Source organism: Rana temporaria, chromosome 2 (assembly GCF_905171775.1).
Source record: "Rana temporaria chromosome 2, aRanTem1.1, whole genome shotgun sequence".
Lineage (NCBI taxonomy): Eukaryota > Metazoa > Chordata > Amphibia > Anura > Ranidae > Rana > Rana temporaria.
The window spans coordinates 12,157,518-12,179,204 of record NC_053490.1 but is presented as its reverse complement, the minus strand read 5'-3'; the positions used below and the strand labels follow the sequence as shown (position 1 = coordinate 12,179,204).

At 46.3% G+C, this 21,687-nt stretch overlaps 2 protein-coding genes across 2 annotated transcripts; both read right to left on the bottom strand.

The window, feature by feature from the left end:
- Positions 1 to 369: 369 nt before the first annotated feature.
- On the bottom strand, positions 370 to 1,290 carry LOC120928151 (putative gustatory receptor clone PTE03). Its single transcript, XM_040339264.1, has one exon. It carries the CDS (start codon positions 1,288 to 1,290, stop codon positions 370 to 372), a length of 921 nt encoding a protein of 306 aa, XP_040195198.1.
- Positions 1,291 to 19,268: 17,978 nt separating this feature from the next.
- Positions 19,269 to 20,806, bottom strand: LOC120928470 (putative gustatory receptor clone PTE03). Its single transcript, XM_040339565.1, has one exon. It carries the CDS (start codon positions 20,698 to 20,700, stop codon positions 19,771 to 19,773), a length of 930 nt encoding a protein of 309 aa, XP_040195499.1. The 5' UTR covers positions 20,701 to 20,806; the 3' UTR covers positions 19,269 to 19,770.
- Between the last annotated feature and the right edge of the window lie 881 nt (positions 20,807 to 21,687).

The window sequence follows — 21,687 nt, the reverse complement described above, 5'->3', positions numbered from 1 at the left end:
TAAGTACAGTAAATCACCCACCCACACATGTTCCTGCCACAGTGATGTAAATTGTGACAAAATGCATAGGGCGGAGCAACATGCTAATATCATCCTGTGTTCTTGAAGGATATATTCATTACTATTTACCAACCAATAAAAGCTCAATTTATCCTGAAAAAAACAAGGTGTAATCTTGCTAGATGCACAAAGTAGTTGTGATATGTATGGATTTGTATGGATTTACTAACACACGTAAAAGTTGCAAAATTGGGCTTAGGCATTAAGATTTGTTTACCCCCTTAGCCGCAAAGAGGTTAAACTCTGATTAAACATGGACTGTAGTGGATATTGTTGAAAACGTTTCTGTTTTTTTTAGGAGTTACTGTATCAATTTGTTTTTCCATTTATCTTTTCTTCAACGTAAAAGACTGCAGTATTTTCACTTTTATTGCTCGGATCGAATGGTGGCACCACCAGGGTCTGTAACGACATGGCTACTCTAAATCCATAGGGTACTTGGGTAGGCCCCAAGCGATAGAGTATAAGCTCAAAGTAGCAGTCAGTAACAAAAATTGCAAAAGATATCAGTTGAGGAGAGCAGGTCTGCACTGCTTTCGAAAGATTGTCCCTTGACTTTGCACAAACCTTCAAAATTTTTACGTAAGATAAAATGACCAGCAACGGCATCACCCCCAATATTTCTACAGTAAGAAATAGACCGTAAATGTTGTTGATTGTGGTATCAATGCAGGAGAGTCTCACCACCGACCAGTTATCACAATATGTCTTCAGGATGACATTATCACAAAGCGGGAGTCGCACTGTCAGCATAGTATGCACAGTGATGGAGATAAAAGAAAACAACCACATGCCAATAATTATCTTAAATGCCTTTGTTAAGTTCATCATGGTGGCGTACATCAACGGGTTACATATGCACATGTAACGGTCATACGCCATGGCCGTCATCATGGCCATCTCACAGGACACATAGGAATGTATGCAAAAGATTTGCGTTATACAGGCCGCGTATGAAATGACTTGAGTCTTATAAAACAGATTTACGATTAGGCTGGGGAAAAATGAGAGGCTTCCATAAAGGTCGTTGGTACAGAGGGCAGATATAAAAACATACATGGGCTCATGCAAACTCTGGTTTAAATATACTGTGGATATTATTGTCAAGTTGGAAAAAACGATCATCAAAAAGCCAAGCAATGATATCACCCCGTAGACATAATTAAAATCTGAAATTGTGCCAAATGTCAGGCTTAGTACCAGAGGAGAAGATAGTGTAGAATTCTGCATTTGTATTCCAGCCACTTCCTAAAATGAGTCAATAGAATGTAATAAAAAATTATATACATGTAAAATTATACACAAATAGAAAAATTGCTTATACAGTATAAAATGTATCTAGGGCGGGTAAGTTCGGAAAAAATAAAAATAGCACTAGCGTTATTCAAACAAATGCAGCGTTATGATAACTGGGAGTGGCTCATGGCCTGAAAGGGTGTGGCTCAATCTTTGTGTTTTCTGTCCAATTCACTGACGCTATGGCCATTGTTTGTTGCTCTAAACCCCCTCCTCCTTTCAAGGTCACCTAGACACATTCACAAAAGATTCATACATTTTCCACAAAACAGGCCAAAATTTACAGCCTCGTACCAAAAAAGATAATTTTGCAAATTTGTGAAAATTGTTTTATTGGCTATGAGGCTGGATTCACACCTACGCATTTTTAGTGCTTTTTTGCATTTTGCAGATTTGCACTACAGAACGTGTTCCATAGGAAACCATGTTGTCACAAATTGCCGGTCAACAGGTGTCACTGGTTGCCCTGTAACGTGGGCCAAAACACTCCATCAAAGATTCCCCTCTTAGGATGGGCGATCCGTGCTGGCGACTGTAGGCCCAGGCTTCTCAGGCCTAGGTTTCCTGGAAGCAGACCTCAGCACGGGCCTTCCACTTGCTAGAAGAGGCTGTTCCAAGAGAGCGCACCGAGACCTTCCTCCTCCTTAAATCCAGTCACCCAGCAGGCTGTGCGGGGTGCAAAGCACTTTAGGTGGCACAATTGCACTCGTAGTCTGTCAAATACCCAAGGCAATGGAGTCTTTATCTCCCTGCACTTCAAATCCCATAATGCATTGCTGTAATAATATAAAACCAAACAGGAGGTGGCAATATAACAATTGGCCACCGAAGGGAGCTGAGTTCCTTCTAAACTATAAACGGTAGTCTTTCAGCCACATTGAAAAGTGGCACCTTGCTACACACTCCCCCACTCAAAATCTTTGGTCCCCCAAAGATGGCAGCTGTTCACAACCTGGTACATGCTTTATCAAATACATGCAGGAAAAACTCTGTTAGTATACACAGACATAAGACAGTTCACCGTCACAAAAGAACCAGGCAGAGGAACCTCCCACCAAGCTTTGGAGAGGAGGCTGCCCTGTCCACAGGCCACCTCAACAGGTGCAGCCTGACCAGATGTGCCAGGGGGTGAGCTAGGGTTGCCCTCCACTAAATTTACAGTGGAAGGACCAGGTAATATCAACTGTCCTTTTCTTAGTAATAACTGCTTCTTCAGAGCATTCACCCAATTGATCGTAAGTCAGTCTTTTAGGGGGTTAAATTACTCTTCTCTCTCTTTGCTCCCTTGGTGTCAAAGTCTTAAGAGTAACAGACGTTATTGTCCCTGTAACCTCTTCTGTTGTTCTTTCTTCTTGCCCAGGCACGCTGAGTTCTACTACTTCTGGAGCATCTGGTTCTTCGGAAAAATATGAAGCATCTTCGGGGTCTCCTATTGGCAGGGAATCCGATTCACCCTCTGATTCCTTGGGGAACATACTGTAAGGCACAAACTCAGGGGCCTCCGGTCGAGGAACTTTACTTTCAATCACACCAGATGGGGATAGGGGAGCGGTTATGTGGTCTGATAATTGAGACGACCACAGCCAATCTGATTCCATTCTCTCATCCTCAGTCTTTGCCTTCCATGTCTTGGAGTGCTGACTGAGACCGGGTAACTGACCGAAACCCTTGAGAAGTTAAGGGGATCACTTGAGAATCTGACAAGTCTTTAGTGGACCTGTACTCCCTTCTGGCCCAATCTGATATACTGAAAGGCCTGGTAACTGTTTGCAGATAACATATTAGGCCCCGTACACACGACAGAGGAACTCGACGTGCTTGGCACGTCGAGTTCCTCGTCGAGTTTTGGGATGAAGCCGCCGAGGAGCTCGGCGGGCCGCCTTCTCCTATAGAACAACGAGGACAACGAGAAAATAGAGAACATGTTCTCTATTTTCTCGTCGAGTTCCTTGGCGGCTCCATCGAGCCAAAACTGTACAGACGACAGAGATTCTCGGCAGAATCCGGGTTTTGACCGAGTTTCTCTGTGAATTCTGCCGAGAAACTCTTTCGTGTGTACGAGGCCTTACTATGACTTCCAGCGGTTTGCCAACTTGTGTTTTCCAGGAATGCCCAGATTTCTCATTAGTACTCTATCCCCTAGCTGCAGGTCCTGTATTCTGACCTTGAGGTCGTAGTTCCTTTTATTCCTCAGCTCTCTTTGGTCTGACGTAGCTTGGGCTTTCTCATAGGGCGTTTTCAGACTTTTTCGTAGCCGATCCACATACCCCTTGTGGGAGGTTGCTGACGTGCGATCAAGGGATATGCCAAAGGCCAGATGCACTGGTAGTCGAGCCTCTCTTCCAAACATCAGCCGGTAAGGGGAGTATCCCGTTACATCACTTGTAGTGCTGTTGTAGGCATGCACGATGGCAGCTACATGTTTACTCCACTGTTGCTTCTTCTATGTCCTCAGAGTCCCCAGCATGTCTAGGAGGGTCCGATTGAAGCGTTCCAGTTAAGCATCCCCCTGGGGGTGATATGGAGTGGTTCTGGACTTTTTAATGCCCAACAAGTCTAACAGTCTTTTTATGAGGTTGCTCTCAGGCCCCGTACTCACGACCAAACATGTCTGCTGAAACTGGTCCGCAGACCAATTTCAGCAGACATGTTCCGTCGTGTGTAGGCCCGAGCGGACAGGATTCCAGCAAACAATTGTCTGACAGACCGTTTCTGAGCAGACAACTGTTTCCCGGACTTGCTTTAAAACAGTCCGCTGGAAACCTGTCCGCCCGACATGTACGGTCGTCTGTACAGACCTACCGTACATGTCCTGCCGCCCGCCATCCCTCGCATGCGTCGAATGACTTCGACGCATGCGTGGAAGCATTTTCAAGGCAGGCCGCCCACGCCGGCGCGTCATTGTCGCGGCGACACCGCGTCATCGACGCGTCGACACCGCGGACACGCCCCGCGTATTGTTTACGCGCGGACTTCTGTTCGATGGTGTGTATAGCCATCGTACAGAAGTCCCCGGGCAGTCCCCGGCCAGACATGTCCGATGGAAACGGCCTGCAGACCGTTTTCATCGGACATGTCCTGCCGTGAGTACAAGGCCTCAAAGTTTCTCTCTTGATCCGAGTGAATACATTGGGGCAATCCATAATGGACGAAGAATTTCTCCACTAAGACCTTCGCTACTGTGGAAGCTTGCTGGTCCTTTGTTGGAAATGCTTGAGCGTATCTGGTGAAGTGGTCAGTCACTACTAAGACATTCCCTTGCCCACTCAGATCAGGCTCCAGTCAAAGGAAGTCAATGCACACCAGCTCCATGGGTCCCTGACTCTGAAGATGGCCCATTGGGGCAGCTCAATGAATCAGGGTGTCAGGACCTGGACTTGAACCTGGTACCTCAGCTGTGTCTGGCAATGAACCTTCTCACTGAGCTATCTGAGATGCATTGTCAGATCCTTTACCTTGTCAGATCCTTTATCCTTTACAACCCTGCCTTGTACCTTGATTTCAGCTGAACCTTGAACTCTTTGCTCCTCCCATGAATTTCCTGCAATAAGCCATGTCTCTGCACTTCCTCCTTTCCAGAATATTGTGCTATCTCCAGCCTGTATCTCGCTCCTGTCTTCCCTGCTGCCGTTCATATTTTCTACTGCTCGTTATCAACCCTTGGCTTGTTCTTCGACTACGCTTCTGCCTGATCCCAACCTGCAAATACTCATTACCGACCTTTTGGCTTGTTTACTGACAACGCTTCTGTTTGATCCTTACCCGCTCATCTGCTACTGAACCCCAGCTTGCTCACCTCCTGGTGGGGCGATCCTGAGGACCGCGACCTGGTGCTAACACGCAGCAAAATCCATCTCCACCAATCCATCTCCACCACGCCATCGTATGTCTGAGTCCGGCCGGTCGTATCTATGCGCCTGATTCATAGAATCAAGTTACGCATATATATCCCTAAGATCCGACAGGTGTAAGTGTCTTACACCGTCGTATCTTAGGCTGCAATTTCACGCTGGCCGCTAGGTGGCGCTTCCGTTTGTTAACGCGAGGAATATGCAAATTAGTATTTACGTCGATTCAGAAACGAACGACCGCCCGGCGCTTTTTTTTTACGTCGTTTGCGTTCGGCTTTTTCCGGCATAAAGTTACCCCTGCTATATGAGGGGTATGTGCGGTGTATCCTATGTTAAAGCGGATCTCCACTCTAAAGTGGAGTCCCTCTGATCGGCACCCTCCCCCCTCCGGTGTCACATTTGACACCTTTCAGGGGGGAGGGGGGTGCAGATACCTGTCTACAGACAGGTATCTGCACCCACTTCCGGCCCTACGATACGGGCAAAAGACGGGTTTTTCTCTGCTTCCCGTCCGTCCCCCGTTGTATGCTGGGAACACTCGGCTCCCAGCACACAACGGGAGCCAATCGGCGGGCGCAGCGCGACTCGCGCATGCGCCGTAGGGAACCGGGCAGTGAAGCCGGAGCGCTTCACTTCCTGGTTCCCTCACCGTGGATGGAGGGGGGAGCAGCAGGGTGACGAGCGATCGCTCGTCATCTGCTGCGATCGGCGCTGGACTCCAGGGCAGGTAAGTGTCCTTATATTAAAAGTCAGCAGCTGCAGTATTTGTAGCTGCTGGCTTTTAATATATTTTTTTAGTGGCACATCCGCTTTAAGTATGGCCGTCGTTCCCGCGCCGAGTTTTGAAATTTTTACGTCGTTTGCGTAAGTCGTTCGCGAATAGGGCTGGACGTAATTTACGTTCACATCGAAAGCATGACGATTTGCCGACGTCATTTGGAGCATGTGCACTGGGATTCAGTCGTGGCTGGCGCATGCGCAGTTCGTTCGGCGCGGGGACGCGCTTCATTTAAATGATACACGCCCCCTACCCGTCGAATTTGAATTCCGCCGGGTGATTTACGCTACGCCGCCGCAACTTTACAGGCAAGTGCTTTGTGAAAAAAAGCACTTGCCTGAAAAACTTGCGGCGGCGTAACGTAAATGACATACGTTACGCCAGCAGAAAGATCCACTGATCTTTCTGAATCTGGATATCAAGAAACAGTGCACTGCCAGAGCATGGGAAATGGAAGATCATGTGAGTAAGGGCTCATTTACACTTGCTTCTGCTTCAACACACATTAGCGGTTAGTTTACACTTGCTTTAACAAGGCTTCGGACAGACTTTGTTAAAGCTCTCTGAATGCTAGTCAAAGCCCCTATCACTAAATAAAATGGTTAGCTTACAGTCCTGTTTACACCTGCCTTTGCTATGCTTTGCTTCGGCTTTGTTTAAAAAATGATAGAATGTAGCTTCAGTGGTGCTTCAAAGTATCTTCAAAGCCTCCAAAGAAGACTATGGCAAAGCTCACTTGAAGCCCCACTGAAGCCTCACCAAAGCCCCACCGACCCATGGAAGCTCCACCAAATCCTCATCGAAGCCCCCCAAAGTCTCATCGAAGCCTCATCGAAGCCCCAAGCAAAAGCAGGTGTGAACAGGACTGTAAGCTAACAATTTTATTTAAAGGGGAGGTTCACCCTAAAAACGACTTTTTCTTATTACACTGGCCCCCCACATTACAATACGATTATGCCTATTAGTTTTTTTTTGATGCTGTACATACCTTCGTACAGCTAATTCACCCGTGGCTTCCAGGTTGCGAGTCCCGCGGGAGTGGGCGTTCCTAACATGCTGGTGACTTTTCATTTTTTTACAAAAAACGAGCTCCCCCCGTCGCGTAAGCCGCGTCACGATTGGCGAAAGGAGCCGAGTCGGCGCTATACTGCGCCTGCGCATCGCCGTTCGGCTCCTTTCGCCAATCGTGACGCGGCTTACGCGACGGGGGGAGCTCGTTTTTTGTCAAAACGTCAATCACCAGCATGTTAGGACAGCCCACTCCCGCGGGACTCGCAACCCGGAAGCCACGGGTGAATATGCTGTACGAAGGTATGTACAGCATCAAAAAAAAACTAATAGGCATAATCGTATTGTAATGTGGGGGGCCAGTGTAATAAGAAAAAGTCGTTTTTAGGGTGAACCTCCCCTTTAATGACAGGGGCTTTGACTGGCGTTCAGAGAGCTTTAACAAAGCATGTCCAAAGCCATGTTTTAAAGCAAGTGGCTAAAACTACTTTTACATGTCCTCTAGACCATTGTTTGCCAACCTTGACTCAGTCAAGGCACCCTTTAACCACTTAAGGCCAGTTTTTGCAATTCGGCACTGCGCCGATTTAACTGACAATTGCGCGGTCGTGCGACGTGGCTCCCAAACAAAATTGGCGTCCTTTTTTCCCCACAAATAGAGCTTTCTTTTGGTGGTATTAGATCACCCCTGCGGTTTTTATTTTTTGCGCTATAAACAAAAATAGAGTGACAATTTTGAAAAAAATGCAATATTTTTTACTTTTTGCTATAATAAATATCCCCCAAAAATATATAAAAAAAACGTTTTTTTCCTCAGTTTAGGCCGATACGTATTCTACCTATTTTTGGTAAAAAAAATCGCAATAAGCGTTTATCGATTGGTTTGCGCAAAATGTATAGTGTTTACAAAATAGGGGATAGTTTTATTGCATTTTTATTAATATTTTTTTTTTTACTACTAATGGCGGCGATCAGCGTTTTTTTTCATGACCGCGACATTATGGCGGACACATCGGACAATTTTGACACATTTTTGGGACAATTGTAATTTTCACAGCAAAAAATGCTATAAAAATGCACTGTATACTGTGAAAATTACACTGGCAGTGAAGGGGTTAACCACTAGGGAGCGCTGAAGGGGTTAAGTGTGACCTCATATGTGTTTCTAACTGTAGGGGGGTGGGGCTGGACATGTGACGTCATTGATTGTGCTTCCCTATATCAGGGAACACACGATCAATGACAGCGCCACAGTGAAGAACGGGGAAGCTGTGTTTACACACAGCTCTCCTCGTTCTTCAGCTCCGGGGACCGATCTCAGGACTCCAGCGGCGATCGGGTCCGCTGGTCCCACGGCCGCGGTCACGGAGCTTTGGACCAGGGTCGCGTGCGCGTGCCCACGACCCATGGCTGGGCATTTAAAGAGGACGTACTTGTATGTGCTTGTGCCCAGACGTGCCATTCTGCCGACGTATATGTGCAGGAGGCGGTCCTTAAGTGGTTAAAATAATGGACAATCTCAAGACACCCTTTAAAATTATGGACAGCCTCGAGGCACCCCATTCTAAAATATAAAAAGCTATTCTAATAATTTTACATAATGCATCAACGTCCACACACGTAGGACACCCAACCGACATCCATTCATCATCCACTGGTGATGTCATTAGTTGTTAGGATGCTGGCGGCTAGAAGGTTGTAATAGTGCACAATGAAAACTTGTTGCTTGTTTAACTAAAAGGCAGGTTTGATCCACCTGCTGGCTTGTATACGATTCTTGGGTAATTTTTAGGCATTTTGCCAAGGCACCCCTGAAGAAACATCAAGGCACCCTAGGTTGAAAAGGGCTGCCCTAGACTAACTTAGGCCCCGTACAGACGACCGAACATGTCTGCTGAAACTGGTCCGCGGACCAGTTTCAGCATACATGTTCGGTCGTGTGTAGGCCCGAGCGGGCAGGATTCCAGCAAACATTTGCCCGCTGGGCCTTTTCCCAGCGGGCAAATATTTCCGGGCTTGTTTTAAAACAGCCCGCTGGAATCCTGCCCGCTCGGACATGTTCGGTCGTCTGTACAGACCTACCGTACATGTCCGAGCGCCCGCCATCCCTCGCATGCGTCGAATGACTTCGACGCATGCGTGGAAGCATTTAACTGGCAGGCCCGCCCACGTTGCCGCGTCATCGTCGCGGCGACGGCGCGGACACGCCCCGCGTATTGTTTACGCGCGGATTTCTGTATGATGGTGAGTACAGCCACCATACAGAAATCCCCGGGCAGACATGTACGGTGAAAACGGTCCGGCGGACCGGTTTCATCGTACATGTTTGCTCGTCAGTAGCCGGCATTAGAAGTTAATTTGCAGCAGTGTTGGGGCAACTCTACTGCAAGAGAATTTTTTTAGATTTCCTGGAGTTGAGCTTAAATGTTTTAAAAAATAAATAAAAAAGTCACATTATAGATAAAGTATAAAACAACAAATGAGGTTGATTTCAGGATAGTCCTACCATAAGGAATGGGAAATACTGTATATGGTAAACTAACTCTGACTCGAAAACGAACTATCTAAAGTAAACGTGTACCTTCAAAGAAGAGCTGAGATACTCAGACCTCCATCACCAGCGCTGATCACTTCTGCACAAATGACAAATCATCCGATGAAAAATATTGAGAATCTTGAGCAGCCAGTGCAGAAAAATGCAGAGCTGCTGAACTACATACATCTCTAATGCCGTGTACACACGATCGGAATTTTCCGACAAGAAAAGTTTGATGTGAGCTTTTGGTCGGAAATTCCGACCGTGTGTAGGCTAGGGTTGTCCCGATACCACTTTTTTAGGACTGAGTACGAGTACCGATACTTTTTTTCAAGTACTCGCCGATAACGAATACCGATACTTTTTTTTAAATGTGTCCCCAAATGCAGCCATGTCCCCCCACAGATGCAGCCATGTCTCCCCCCATATCCAGCCATGTCTCCCCCCATATCCAGCCATGTCCCCCCATATGCAGCTATGTCCCCCCCATATCCAGCCATGTCCCCCCATATCCAGCCATGTCCCCCCCCATGCAGCCATGTCTCCCCCCATATCCAGCCATGTCTCCCCCCATATCCAGCCATGTCCCCCCATATCCAGCCATGTCCCCCCATATCCAGCCATGTCCCCCCATATCCAGCCATGTCCCCCCATATCCAGCCATGTCCCCCATATGCAGCCATGTCTCCCCCCATATCCAGCCATGTCCCCCATATGGAGCCATGTCTCCCCCCCATATGCAGCCATGTCTCCCCCCATATCCCCCCATGCAGCCATGTCCCCCCATATGCAGCCATGTCTCCCCCCCATATCCAGCCATGTCCCCCATATGCAGCCATGTCTCCCCCCATATCCAGCCATGTCCCCCCATATGCAGCCATGTCTCCCCCCCATATCCAGCCATGTCCCCCATATGCAGCCATGTCTCCCCCCATATGCAGCCATGTCTCCCCCCCATATCCAGCCATGTCCCCCATATGCAGCCATGTCTCCCCCCATATCCAGCCATGTCCCCCATATGCAGCCATGTCTCCCCCCATATCCCCCATATGCAGCCATGTCTCCCCCCATATCCAGCCATGTCCCCCATATGCAGCCATGTCTCCCCCCCAATCCAGCCATGTCCCCCATATGCAGCCATTGTCTTCCCCCATAACCAGCCGTAGTATTCTATTTCGGTATCGGGGGTATTCGCGGGAGTACGGGTACTCCCGCAAATACTCGGAATCGGTTCCGATACCGATACTGGTATCGGTATCGGGACAACCCTAGTGTAGGCTCCATCAGACATTTTCTGTCCGAATTTCGGACAACAAAAACCTGAGAGCTGGTTCTCAATTTTCTTTCCGACAAGAAATGTTCTTGTAGGAAATTTTGATCGTCTGTATGCAATTCTGACGCACAAAAAAGCATGCATGCTCTGAATCTATTTGACGCATGCTCTGAATCATCAAGCTTAATTTTTTCTTGTAGTGTTGTAGGTCACCGTGTTCTTAGCAATCAGAATGTCCGACAAGATTTGTGTGACCGTGTGTATGCAACACAAGTTTGAGCCAACATTCCGTCGGAAAAAAATCCACGGTTTTCTTGTCGGAATTTCCATGTGCACGCGGCATAAGTTTAGTTTTGCCCTACCCCACTGACTTTGAGGCTCTAACATTCTCATTTCTTTTGGGAAGGCTATCCACACGATTTTGGAGGGTGTCTGTAGGAACACCTGGTTTGGCATTGGCATTCCATTTCATTCCATAGATGTTCAGTAGGGTTGAGGTCAAGACTATGTACAGGACACTTGATTTCCTCCACACCAAGCTCACCAAACCATGTCTTTATGGAGCTGGCTTTGTGCAAAGGACTTTCCTCAGACTGTTAGCTCAAGATTGTCTAAAATGTCTTTGTAGAGCCATGGGAGGGCAGAGGGCACCAGACCCATCAACAATTTAACAACTTAAATTTGTATAAATGACACCTCCATACCCAATATGCTTGGATAAGTATTTGGAACAGAAATGTATACCACACTAAATAGTTAGGTGTGATTACAGAACAAAGTTGCGTGTTATTCAGTTTTTGAAATATGTAATGATTGTAACAGTTTTATTACACTCAGGTCAGTACATAGCTAAAGATAGAAAACACAAGGAGCTACCTAGTTACCTTATTTCATTCTGTATGTATGCAAATATATGTGAAAAATACCAATAAAAACCATTTGAAATGATAAAATGTCTTTGTATAGTATAGCATTAACAGTATCCTTCAGTGGAAACAACCATTTAATAAATATGATAGGTGTCCCCCTATTTTTTTGGCCATATAGTGCATTTGCTAGTTACATAGCCTTCTAAAAACCGAAATCTCAGAAAATAATCACAAGCATAGTATGGTAATATTAATGAGAAATACTTACTCAGACGTTACAAGGTACTCTCTTTACTCTACTCACTATCACCTTCTTTTGTATACAGTCAGTGATTACCCTCTGGACCAATCAAAGAGCTACAATGTTATGGCAGTTAATGAGAGTAAAAACAGAATTCCTGTCACCTATTTTTACCTACTTGTTTAAAGGAAATCTTAAGGGAAATAGCATATGCTCACCTAGGGTGCACCTCCTATTAAATAGTTTCCAAGCCAGCATTGCTCAACTGAATTTAAAGTGAGTGTCTATGTTGGCTAAAAAAATGGTATTACAAATATAAATGATATAAAAGCTATTTGGTAATATAATGTTTATAAAGCAAATGTAAACCCAATCATTAAAACTGTTATTATCATTAATATATTATTGTAAACCATACAGTATTCCCAGAACTTTGTGGACACCTGCCCTTTGCCCTTATATCAACTTGTTGGACATCCCATTCCAATGGTCATTTAACAGCCTCCACACCAATAGGTAGATTCACAAAGAGTTAGTCCGGCTTATCAGTAGATAAGCCGACCTAACTCTGAATCTACGCCGGCGTTTGTTTAAGTGTATTCTCAAACAGAGATACACTTAAACAAAGCTAAGTTAGGCCGGCTTGCGCCGTTCTATCTTAGCTTGCAATGTTTCTGTTGGCCGCTAGATAGCGCTTCCATTGCGGCCGGCGTAGATTATGTAAATGAGGGGATACGCCGATTCACGAACGAACGCCAGGCCTACTCCGTCGCATTACGTTGTTTCCGTAAGGGATAGGCCGCCTAAAGTTATTCCATCTATGAGGTGGAATAACAATGTTAAGTATGGCCGCCGTTCCCGCCGCGAGGTTCTAATTTTTTACGTCGTTTGCGCAAATCGTCAGCGAATCGGGATTTACGTCGTTTACGTACACGTCGAAATCAATAGGCCCGTACGGCGTACTTAGCCGCAATGCGCACTGGGAAATGTAGTCGCCCGGCGCATGCGTAGTGTCAAAAAACGTCAAAAAACGTGAGGTCAAGCCTCATTTCCATACAACACGCCCCCTCCAAGCAATTTGAATTAGGCGCGCTTACGCCCGCTCGTTTTAGGCTACACCGCCGTAGATTAGCAGGTAAGTGGTTTGTGAATCACTACTAGCCTAAATAATTTACGGCGGTGTAGCCTAAAAAGGCTAGGCTAGGCCATCCTAATTTTAGGCCAAGGTACGTGAATCTACCTAACAGTCTTTCCACAAGATTTTGGAGGGTGTCTGTGGGAATATGTGCCCATTCATACAAAAGAGCATTTATGAGGTCAGGTACTTAAGTTGTACATAAAGACCTGGATTGGATCAAGCATTTCAATTCATCCCAAAGGTGTTCAGTAGGTTAAGGTGAAGGCTTTGTGTAGGCCACTTCCACATGATCATACTCACTCATCAAGCCATTTCTTTGTAATGCTACCCCCACAGGAGTTGCTGGTTGATTTGGGCCCTTTGCTCCCAACCAGTGGCGTACCAAGAGGGGGACTGGGGGCAGTCTGCCCAGGGTGCCGCACATTAGGGGGATGTCAGTCTAGGGGTGTGCAGTGGGAGATGAGATCGCAGCAGGGCCATCATAATGAGCGGGCGCCCCTGCACTTTCCCAGCCCTGTAAGCATCAGAAGACGTTCATTGGGTCGGCAGGGGGCCCACCGGTGCGGGGGAGGATGGCTGCCTGTCTCCCCAGTCATCCAGTCAGGCAGGCTTTCCCTCAACAATCTTCAATGTCTCCCAAGTACCGAGGTAGCTGGAGTTGGTGGGTGGAGCTGGGGGTGTGGCTGTCTCCTTCACTCCTCCCAAAGACTCATTCACTGGCTGATCCTGGAGAAAAAAGAGGAGAGCACACAGGAGCCACGAGTGTCTGCATCTGCAGCTATGCTGTAAGTGAGCACATTGTCACTGTATACAGCCCTAACCTGCCCCTATAGTACCCTATACAGCTCTAACCTGCCCCTATAATACCCTATACCAGGGATATGCAATTAGCGGACCTCCAGCTGATGCAAAACTACAAGTCCCATCATGCCTCTGCCTCTGGGTGTCATGCTTGTGGCTGTCAGAGTCTAGCTATGCCTCATGGGACTGGTAGTTCTGCAACAGCTGGAGGTCCACTAATTGCAGATCCCTGCCCTATACTGTCCTAATCTGCCCCTATAGTACCCTATACAGCACTAACCTGCCCTATAATACCCTGTAGCGCCCCCTTACTTTCAGTATGGGCACTACGCTAAAGTTAGTGGGGGAATGAGAGAGATAAGTTGCTCTCATTTCTAATTGTGCTAAATTTGGGCTGCTGTCATTCCTGAACTGTCCTGTGGGTCAGTCTGCGCTCCAGGGATGCGATCCCATCCCTGGGCGACAGCTGACGCTAGAGGGGTTCTGACAGAGCCACTTTTCCCCAGCAGCCAATTAGAGGAGTTTTCCCTCACGGGGCATGCTGGGGGAGAGTATATCTGTGGCAGACGCCATTGTTCTTGGTTCTTTGCGGGTTCCTGGTTCCAGGTGCAGCACCCACCTTTAGGGTGTGCGCACATCGCGGGCCCCACCACTATGGCCTACCTGGCCTGGGGTCGCGCGCAACGCGGAGTTCCTGACTCTGGGCCCTCATGGCCTGGAGCAACTGATGCTGCCAGGGGCCCCAGTGATTTACTGGGTCCCCAACTCTACTGAAGAGATCCCAAGCTACGTGCTGTGCCGTGGGGGATCGGCTCAAGGAGAACCCGGAGGCAGGTTTTCTGAGAGGCTTGAACGAACCATCGGGGATCTGGGTGACCGAACACTGACAGATAACCTCAGTACTGTCAGTCGGTGACCCCAAGAGAAAGACTGGGGAGGAATTGCTCTGCTGTTCACCATTGTCAGCATTGAGCCTGTGGCAGAGGCCTCATCTGGTCAGAGCCAAGTCAGTGATAGTGACTTGTTCTTCCCAGCAACTTTAAAGTGACACTTCAGCTGCCAGGCTTGTGGCAGGAGTCTGTCCGGGGGCACTTCACCCACTCTGGCTAGAGTGGCGACGAACTGTATCTACTACTACTGAGAGCAGGATTGCTCTTTTCATATCCAGGCCTGATACTGCAGAGTTCTCTTACTTCATCAACCTTTTCTCTCTACCTCATGTTGATGTTGGTTGTGTTGGGCCGAGAAATAAAGCATTCAGAAAATCTTACTCGCTGATTGGACATTCGTTTACTGCTCTACTCACCCTAGACAACGATTAGAGGTAACTTAATTCGCCGATCCCAAAACAACCAGCGGCTCCTGATGGGGTAGCACTGCAACTCTATACTGTCCTAACCTGCCCCTATTCTACCCTAACCTGCCCCTATAATAACCTATACAGTTCTAACCTGCCCCTATAGTGCCCTATACAGCCCTAACCTGCCCCTATAATACCCTATACTGTGCTACCTGCCACCATAATACCTTATACTACTCTTTTTTCAGGAGCAGTGAATTTAATAATGCTAAAAGTGAAACAATAAAAGTGTAATATTACTTTAAATTTCGTACCTAGGGGGGTTGTAAAGTCAGCATGTGAAAAAGCGCATGTTTCCCGTACATAGAACTGTCCCTGCACAAAGTGTCATTTCTGAAAGAAAAAAAGGCATTTAAAACCGGCTTTGCGGCTCTAATGAATTGTCGGCTTTGGCAATTCAGAGATGATTCATTCATAAAAAAAACAAAAAACGTGGGGGTCCCCCAAATTCCATTAACAGGCCCTTCAGGTCTGATATGGATATTAAGGGGAACCCTGCCATCAATTTTAAAAAAAATTACGTGGGGTTCCCCCCAAATATCCATACCAGACGCTTCAGGTCTGGTGTGGATTTTAAGGGGAACTCCACCCCAAATTTTAAAAAAAATTGGCGTGGAGTTCCCCCAAAAATCCACACCAGACTCTTATCCGAGCACGTTAACTGGCAGGTCTTTCCCAGTGACGTACGAGGGTGCGTCAGAGGGGACGGGGTCACGTGACGGGTGGCCGCTTCCCCTATATAAGAAATGTCAAAGCTCCAGCGCGTCATTCGGTGTCCAGCGGAGAGTGGAGCTCGCCTGCTGCGCTCTGGACGGATGGATCTTCTCATCGCTCGACCGGAACCGATGTTCACCTGTCGCTGGAGAGATCATCCGTCGCTGGATAGAAGACAACGTTGGAGCAGGGAGCCGCATCGAGAGTGGATTACCACCGCTGGATTTATTTATTTATTTATTTCTATTAATAAAGAAATTTTTTCTACGGTGTCTGTGTGTTTTTTTTAAACTATTTACACTTCCTTCACAAAATGGTAGAGGTACAGTGTACCCCATTACCAATTCACATAGGGGGGGGCAGGATCTGGGGGTCCCCTTTGTTAAAGGGGTTTTCCAGATTCTGATAAGCCCCCCGTCCGCAGACCCCCACAACCACCGGGCAAGGGTTGTGGGGATGAGGCCCTTGTTCCCATCAACATGGGGACATCCTCCCCAATGTTGAGGGCATGTGGCCTGGTGCGGTTCAGGAGAGGGGGGCGCACTCTTGTCTCCCCCTCTTTTCTGCGGCCGGCCAGGTCAACGTGCTCGGATAAGGGTCTGGTGTGGATTTTTGGGGGAACTCCACACCATTTTTTTTTTAATTTGGGGTGGAGTTCCCCTTAAAATCCACACCAGACCTGAAGGGTCTGGTATGGATATTTGGGGGGAACCCCACGTAATTTTTTTTAAATTGACTGCGGGGTTCCCCTAATATCCATATCAGACCGGAAGGGCCTGTTAATGGAATTTGGGGGGACTCCCACTCTTTTTTTTTTATTTATTTATTGCCAGAGCCGACAATTCATTAGAGCCGCAAAGCCGGTTTTAAATGCCTTTTTTTCTTTCAGAAATGACACTTTGTGCAGAGACAGTTCTATGTACGGGAAACATGCGCTTTTTCACATGCTGACTTTACACCCCCCCTAGGTACAAAATTTAAAGTAATATTACACTTTTATTGTTTCACTTTTAGCATTAATAAATTCACTGCTCCTGAAAAAACGGCCGTTTTTAAAACTTTTTTTTGCATTGATACATGTCCCCTGGGACAGGACCCGGGACCCCAAACACTTTTTAGGACAATAACTTGCATATTAGCCTTTAAAATTAACACTTTAGATTTCTCCCATAGACTTTAACAGGGTGTTCCGCGGCTTTTCGAATTTGCCGCGAACACCCCTAATTGTTCGTTGTTCGCCGCACTGGCGAACAGGCAATGTTCGAGTCGAACATGAGTTTGACTCGAACTCGAAGCTCATCCCTACTTGTTATGTTTGTTTTCCCTTTCCCCAGCTGCTGACCTCCCATTGACAACCCCGGCCTGGCCCTGTTTTTGATTCTGATTTTCCCCATTACTTGTACATATTGGTCTGTTACTGTTATTATTTGTGGATTCTGTTGGTATTGGTTGTTGTGCACTGTGTGGTATTGGAGGTGGTTGTATTTATATTATTTCACTTATCTTTAACCACTTAAGGACCCCTTCACGCCGATATACGTCGGCAGAATGGCATGGCTGGGCACATCCACGTACCTGTACGTGGCCCTTTAAGCCTAGCCGTGGGGTCGCGCGCGCGCTGCCGGCGCGTGCACGCGACACGGTCCAAAGCTCCATGACCGCGCCCGTGGGACCCGTGGACCTGATCGCCGTCGGGGTCCCTCGATCAGTCCCCTGGAGCTGAAGAACGGGGAGAGGTGTGTGTAAACACACCTTCCCTGTTCTTCGATGTGGCAGTGTCATTGATCGTGTATTCCCTGATATAGAGAAACACGATCAATGACGTCACACGTCCAGCCCCGCCTCCCTACAGTTAGAAACACTCATGAGGTAACACTTAAACCCTTCAGTGCCCCCTAGTGGTTAACTCCCAAACTGCAATTGTCATTTTCACAGTAAACAATGCATTTTTATAGCATTTTTTGCTGTGAAAGTGACAATGGTCCCAAAATTGTGTCAAAATTGTCCGAAGTGTCCGCCATAATGTCGCGGTCACGAAAAAAATTAGTAATAAAAAAATATATATTAATAAAAATGCAATAAAACTATCTCCTATATTGTAAACGCTATAAATTTTGCGCAAACCAATCGATAAACGCTTATTGCGATATTTTTTTTACAAAAATAGGTAGAAGAATACATATTGGCCTAAACTGAGAAAAAAATATCTTTTTTTTATCTTTTTTGGGGATATTTATTATAGCAAAAAGTAAAAAATATATTTTTTCAAAATTGTCGCTCTATTTTTGTTTATAGCGCAAAAAATAAAAACCACAGAGGTGATCAAATACCACCAAAATAAAGCTCTATTTGTGGGAAAAAAAGGACGCCAATTTTGTTTGGGAGCCACGTCGCACGACCGCGAAATTGTCAGTTAAAGCGACGCAGTGCCGAATCGCAAATACTGGCCAGGTCCTTTACCTGCATAAAGGTCTGTGTCTTAAGTGGTTAATAAATTATCATACCTGCGCTACGCTTCATTCACGAAGCAGTAGCTCCGTAATTTGCGTGGGCGCTCCGTAAAAATGGCCGGCGTAAGCGCGCGTAATTTAAATGATCCCGTAGGGGGCGTGGATCATTTAAATTAGGCGCGTTCCCGCGCCGAACGTAGTGCGCATGCTCCGTCTGGAAACTTTCCCGACGTGCATTGCGGCAAATGACGTCGCAAGGACGTCATTTACTTTAACGTGAACGTAAATGGCAGCCAGCGGCATTCGCGATTCACTTACGCAAACGACGTAATTTTCAAACATCGCGACGCAGGAATGACGGGTATACTTAGCATTGGCTGCCCCTACTAATAGCAGGAGCAGCCTTACGCGGAACCCGACGGACGCAAACGACGTAAACTGCGTACGCAGGGCGCGCGCACGGTTGTGAATCGGCGTTAGTATGCAATTTGCATACTCTACGCTGACCACTACGGGAACGCCACCTAGCGGCCATCGTAAGAATGCAGCCTAAGATATGCGGGCATAAGAGCCTTATGCCAGTCATATCTTAGGCTACAGTCGGCGTAACAAGCTTTCTGAATACAGAAAAGTCATTACGCCGGCGCAACTAAGCAATTGCGCTGCGTAACTATGGTTACGCAGACGCAATTGCTTACTGAATCCACCCCATTGTAAATTGTTTACACAGGCCCGCATATATACGGGCGCTCTGCATTAGGCACACCCGTCGAGAGGCTGTGTATATGCGTCCTATCGGTGTCAAGAGGTTAAATTGTTTACAACACATAGAATAAACTCAAAGAAACCAAAACTATTGATTAAAGACTCTATAGAGAAAATACTGTATTAATAAGATTTATCAAATAACAACATAAGTGCATAAACCATAGATATCAGGCTCACATTACAGTTTGTCTCTTAAAAGCTCATCTTCTTCCAGCTGTCAGTTTGTAAAAAAAATTTGATGCAACCTTTGAATGTGTTATGTACAATAGTGATTGATTCTCATCTCCATCTAGAGATCAACATGCACACTACTTAGTTCAATGTTATCCCAGGGGGGCCTCCATAGAGTTTAATCCACAACTGTCTCTGACATGGGTTAGCAAAGCCTTGCCTCTACCAAGATGGCGGACACGTTGACTCCAAGTCATGGTAAGTTAGTAATGGGGAGTGATCAGCTGCAAGTAGGCCATAGGCAATACTGGTGACTAGTCCTTTGCTCTCTGTTTGACTCTTTTGGGCACAACCTCTAGAGTTTAGCTTCTCCATTATACTCTGATTAAATGTGGGCTGGGAAGAGATTTTTGAAAATTATTTTGTTTTTCAAGAGTTATCAATTTGTTTTTCCATTTATCTTTTCTTCAAAGTAAAAGACTGCAGTATTTTCACTTTTATTGCTTGCATCTTTATTCCATAAAGAAGTGGATTTACAAATGGTGGCACCACCAGGCTCTGTAACAACATGGCTACTCTAAGTCCATAGGGTACTTGGGTAGGCCCCAAACGATAGAGTATTACCTCAAAGAGGCAGTCAGTAACAAAAATTGCAAAAGATATCAGTTGAGGAGAGCAGGTCTGCATTGCTTTCAAAAAATTGTCCTTTGACTTTGCACAAACCTTCAAAATTTTAATGTAGGATAAACTGATCAGCATCGGCATCAACCCCAATATTGTTACGGTAATAAACAGACCATAAATGTTGTTGATTGTGGTATCAATGCAGGAGAGTCTCACCACCGACCAGTTATCACAATAGATCTTCAGGATGACATTATCACAAAGAGGGAGCCGCATTGTCAGCATAGTATGCACAGTGATGGAGATAAAAGAATAAAGCCACACGCCTAAAATGATCTTAAATGCCTTCGTTAAGTTCATGAAGGTGGAGTAGCTCAACGGGTTACATATGCATATGTAACGGTCGTACGCCATAACCGCCATCAGGATCATCTCACAGGACACGTAAAAATAGATGCAAAAGATTTGCGTTATACAGGCCGCGTATGAAATGACTTGAGTCTTAGAAAACAGATTTACGATTAGGCTGGGGAAAAATGAGAGGCTTCCATAAAGGCCGTTGGTACAGAGGGCAGATACAAAAACATACATGGGCTCATGCAAACTCTGGTTTAAATATACTGTGGATATTATTGTCAAGTTGGAAAAAATGATCATCAAAAAGCCAAGCAATGATATCACCCCGTAGACATAATTAAAATCCGAAATTGTGCCAAATGTCAGTCTCAGCACCAGAGGAGAAGAGAATGTCGAATTCTGCATTTTTATTCCAGCCGGTTTCTAACATGAGTCAATAAAATGTAATAAAAATATTGCATACATGTATACAAAAATGGGAAAATTGCTTATACTGTATAAAATGTATCTAGGGGTAAGATCCTTAGAAAAAAAAAAAACACAAGTGTTATTTGTGACAGACCTAGCTGCGACAGTGGCTTTTGGAGAGGACTGAATGCGAGCCTCTTGCCTTCCGATTATGGGCCAGGACCTCAAAACAGGAAGGCGGATGGGTAATCCCGGCAGACAGACCTGGAACATTAAGGCCCCATGCACACGAGACGCTGCTAAACTCGAGTTCCGAGGTATTTGGGCATTTTTTTCAACTTCCCCTGAACACATTTAATGTTATCCTATGTGTCCATGCACACAATCACGTTTTTTGGCGTTTTAAAGCAGTTGGGTTTATGTCCGTTTTTTCAGACGCCAAATTTTGGGTTCAGAAGCGTTTTTTTTGCGTTTTAAACTTTGGGAGGGTCTACAATGTCTTTGAGATAAGCGCTAACAGCCGCAAACGCGGTAAAACGCCACTAATCGCGGCAAAGTGCTGCGCAATTCGCGGCAAAAACGGGCGTTTTAAATGCCGGTTTTTGAAAACGTGAGTTTAGAGGTGTTTGTAATTGCTTCTCGTGTGCATGGGGCCTAAGACTACTTTTCCAACATCCTCGAGTTGACCCGTTCGGGGTCCCACTGTGGCTGTTGGACTGTTTCCCAGGGGAAGTATTGTCATGGACCTTGGAATGCGGAAGTGTTTCTCCTTGAAATCTGTGACACAGTGGGGGGTCTTCAGCCCTGTCTTAAGGCTAACCCCCCCCTCCAGACGCCTCAATGGTCTGGAGGAAAAGCATTGTTCTGTGTCTGGCTGTTTGTGTACATTGATTGCCCCCTGGGGCTTCTGTCTCATTACACATAGCAGTCCTTCTATTCAAGCTATCGGACCAATCCCTGCTGATCCTGTTTCAAGCCCTCATT

Excerpts from the sequence above, each read along its gene's own strand:
- LOC120928151 (XM_040339264.1), bottom strand. The coding sequence starts at position 1,290 with ATGCAGAATTCTACACTATCTTCTCCTCTGGTACTAAGCCTGACATTT.
- LOC120928470 (XM_040339565.1), bottom strand. The coding sequence starts at position 20,700 with ATGCAGAATTCGACATTCTCTTCTCCTCTGGTGCTGAGACTGACATTT.